Raw genomic sequence first — 1,763 nt, 5'->3', positions numbered from 1 at the left:
GCTCTTGAGTTGAAAGGAAAAGAAAAGAAAAGAAAGTAAAAAAAAAGACAATTATACTTTTCATGTTCAGGACCGGTTTTAAGGATTTAAATGTCATTTGATATTAATGTCAATCCGACTTAAAACCAATGAGATATGTTTCTCTTCCAAAAAAACTAAGAATCACCAAACTTTACTGTGTTCCTTTCAAATCCTCTTACTTAGTTCTTTTCTTTTATCAAGTGACACTCAGGGGTGTAAGGATTTTTTACTCTAACAATCATAATATATACGAATGTTTATTTCGTAATATATGGATATATTTGGAATTTAGGAATTTTTCAAATTCTTTATGATTTTGTAAGGCTGTGATTATCCCGTGAAAAATCAAATTTCAAATATGAAGTAAACAATTCAAATCAATTCTATCTATATAAGATGACGTCAGCAGTGACGAGGTTTATGCCGGTGATGTTCATTCATATATCCCCAATTTACACACTCAATTTTCAAGCATATCAATGGCCACCGAAATCACCACCGTCGCACCCACCCAATCTCAGCCCCTCCAACTGCAGGACCGGGTTGCAATTGTCACCGGCGGCTCTCGCGGCATTGGCAGAGCCATCTCTCTCCACCTAGCATCCCTCGGCGCAAAGCTCGTCATCAATTACCGTTCCAACTCCACTGAAGCGGATCTACTCGTCTCAGAAATCAATTCCAAATCTCAATCGGAATCCCCACAAGCTGTTTCTATCAAAGCCGATGTATCTGATCCGATTCAAGTGAAAGCCCTCTTTGATGCAGCTGAATCCGCCTTCGATTCCCCATTATATATCCTCGTTAACTCCGCCGGGATCCTTGACTCCTCATACTCTTCAATCCCCAACTCCTCCCTCGACGAATTCGATAGGACGTTCGCAGTGAACACGCGAGGTGCTTATTTATGCTGTAAGGAAGCGGCGAATAGGTTGAAACAAGGCGGAGGAGGGAGGATTATTTGTCTGACGTCCTCGATGGTGGTGGCTCTGAGACCTGGGTTTGGGCCGTATGCAGCGTCTAAAGCGGCGGTTGAAGCCATGGTGAAGATTCTGGCGAAGGAACTGAAAAGGACGAGGATCACGGCGAACTGTGTAGCTCCTGGGCCTATTGCGACAGATATGTTTTACAAAGGGAAAACAGAGGAGATGGTGAATATGGCAATTGAGGAGAGTCCTTTGGGTAGATTGGGGTTGCCGGAGGATGTTGCTCCGTTGGTTGGGTTCTTGGCTAGCGACGCCGGAGAGTGGATTAATGGTCAGATCGTTCGTGTCAATGGAGGATATGTGTGAAGGGTGTTTGCTAATTTTGTATCTTTGTTTACAAATTACTTTTGATTTCATGTCACAGTGATATTATCATATAATTGAAAAAATGACAAGGAACATTAAAAGGACTTGGTCAATATTTATAGACTAAATTTGATCATTGTAGTTTATAAACAAAGAAAATAACAAATTTAACCGATTTTCTTAATCACTTTTTAAAAAATAGCTAAAAATTGAGAAGAATACCATTTTACCAACAAAATCAAAGTTTCATGCCTTCCCCAGTTATTTCACTTAACGGGCCATGATTTCACAAACTCATCTATGATTTCACACGAAACCAACGATGACATCTACAATTTGCTTTGAAGTCATGAAAGATTTTACAAGTTTTTAAAGCCAAGGGTATAAGCATTTTAATGCACAAATGATTTTGGGATTTTATGAGACGAAATCATAGGTGGCATAACCATTTAT

At 39.6% G+C, this 1,763-nt stretch overlaps 1 protein-coding gene across 1 annotated transcript; it reads left to right on the top strand.

The window, feature by feature from the left end:
- Positions 1–438: 438 nt before the first annotated feature.
- On the top strand, positions 439–1,414 carry LOC111905329 (NADPH-dependent aldehyde reductase-like protein, chloroplastic). The gene has a single exon (XM_023901026.3). The coding sequence runs from the start codon at positions 501–503 to the stop codon at positions 1,308–1,310; it is 810 nt and encodes a 269-aa protein (XP_023756794.1). The 5' UTR covers positions 439–500; the 3' UTR covers positions 1,311–1,414.
- Positions 1,415–1,763: the final 349 nt, after the last annotated feature.

The sequence above is a fragment of the Lactuca sativa genome, chromosome 6 (assembly GCF_002870075.4).
Source record: "Lactuca sativa cultivar Salinas chromosome 6, Lsat_Salinas_v11, whole genome shotgun sequence".
Taxonomy (NCBI): domain Eukaryota; kingdom Viridiplantae; phylum Streptophyta; class Magnoliopsida; order Asterales; family Asteraceae; genus Lactuca; species Lactuca sativa.
Note: the sequence above shows the minus strand (reverse complement) of the source record. Positions and strands in the feature narration are given on the sequence as shown.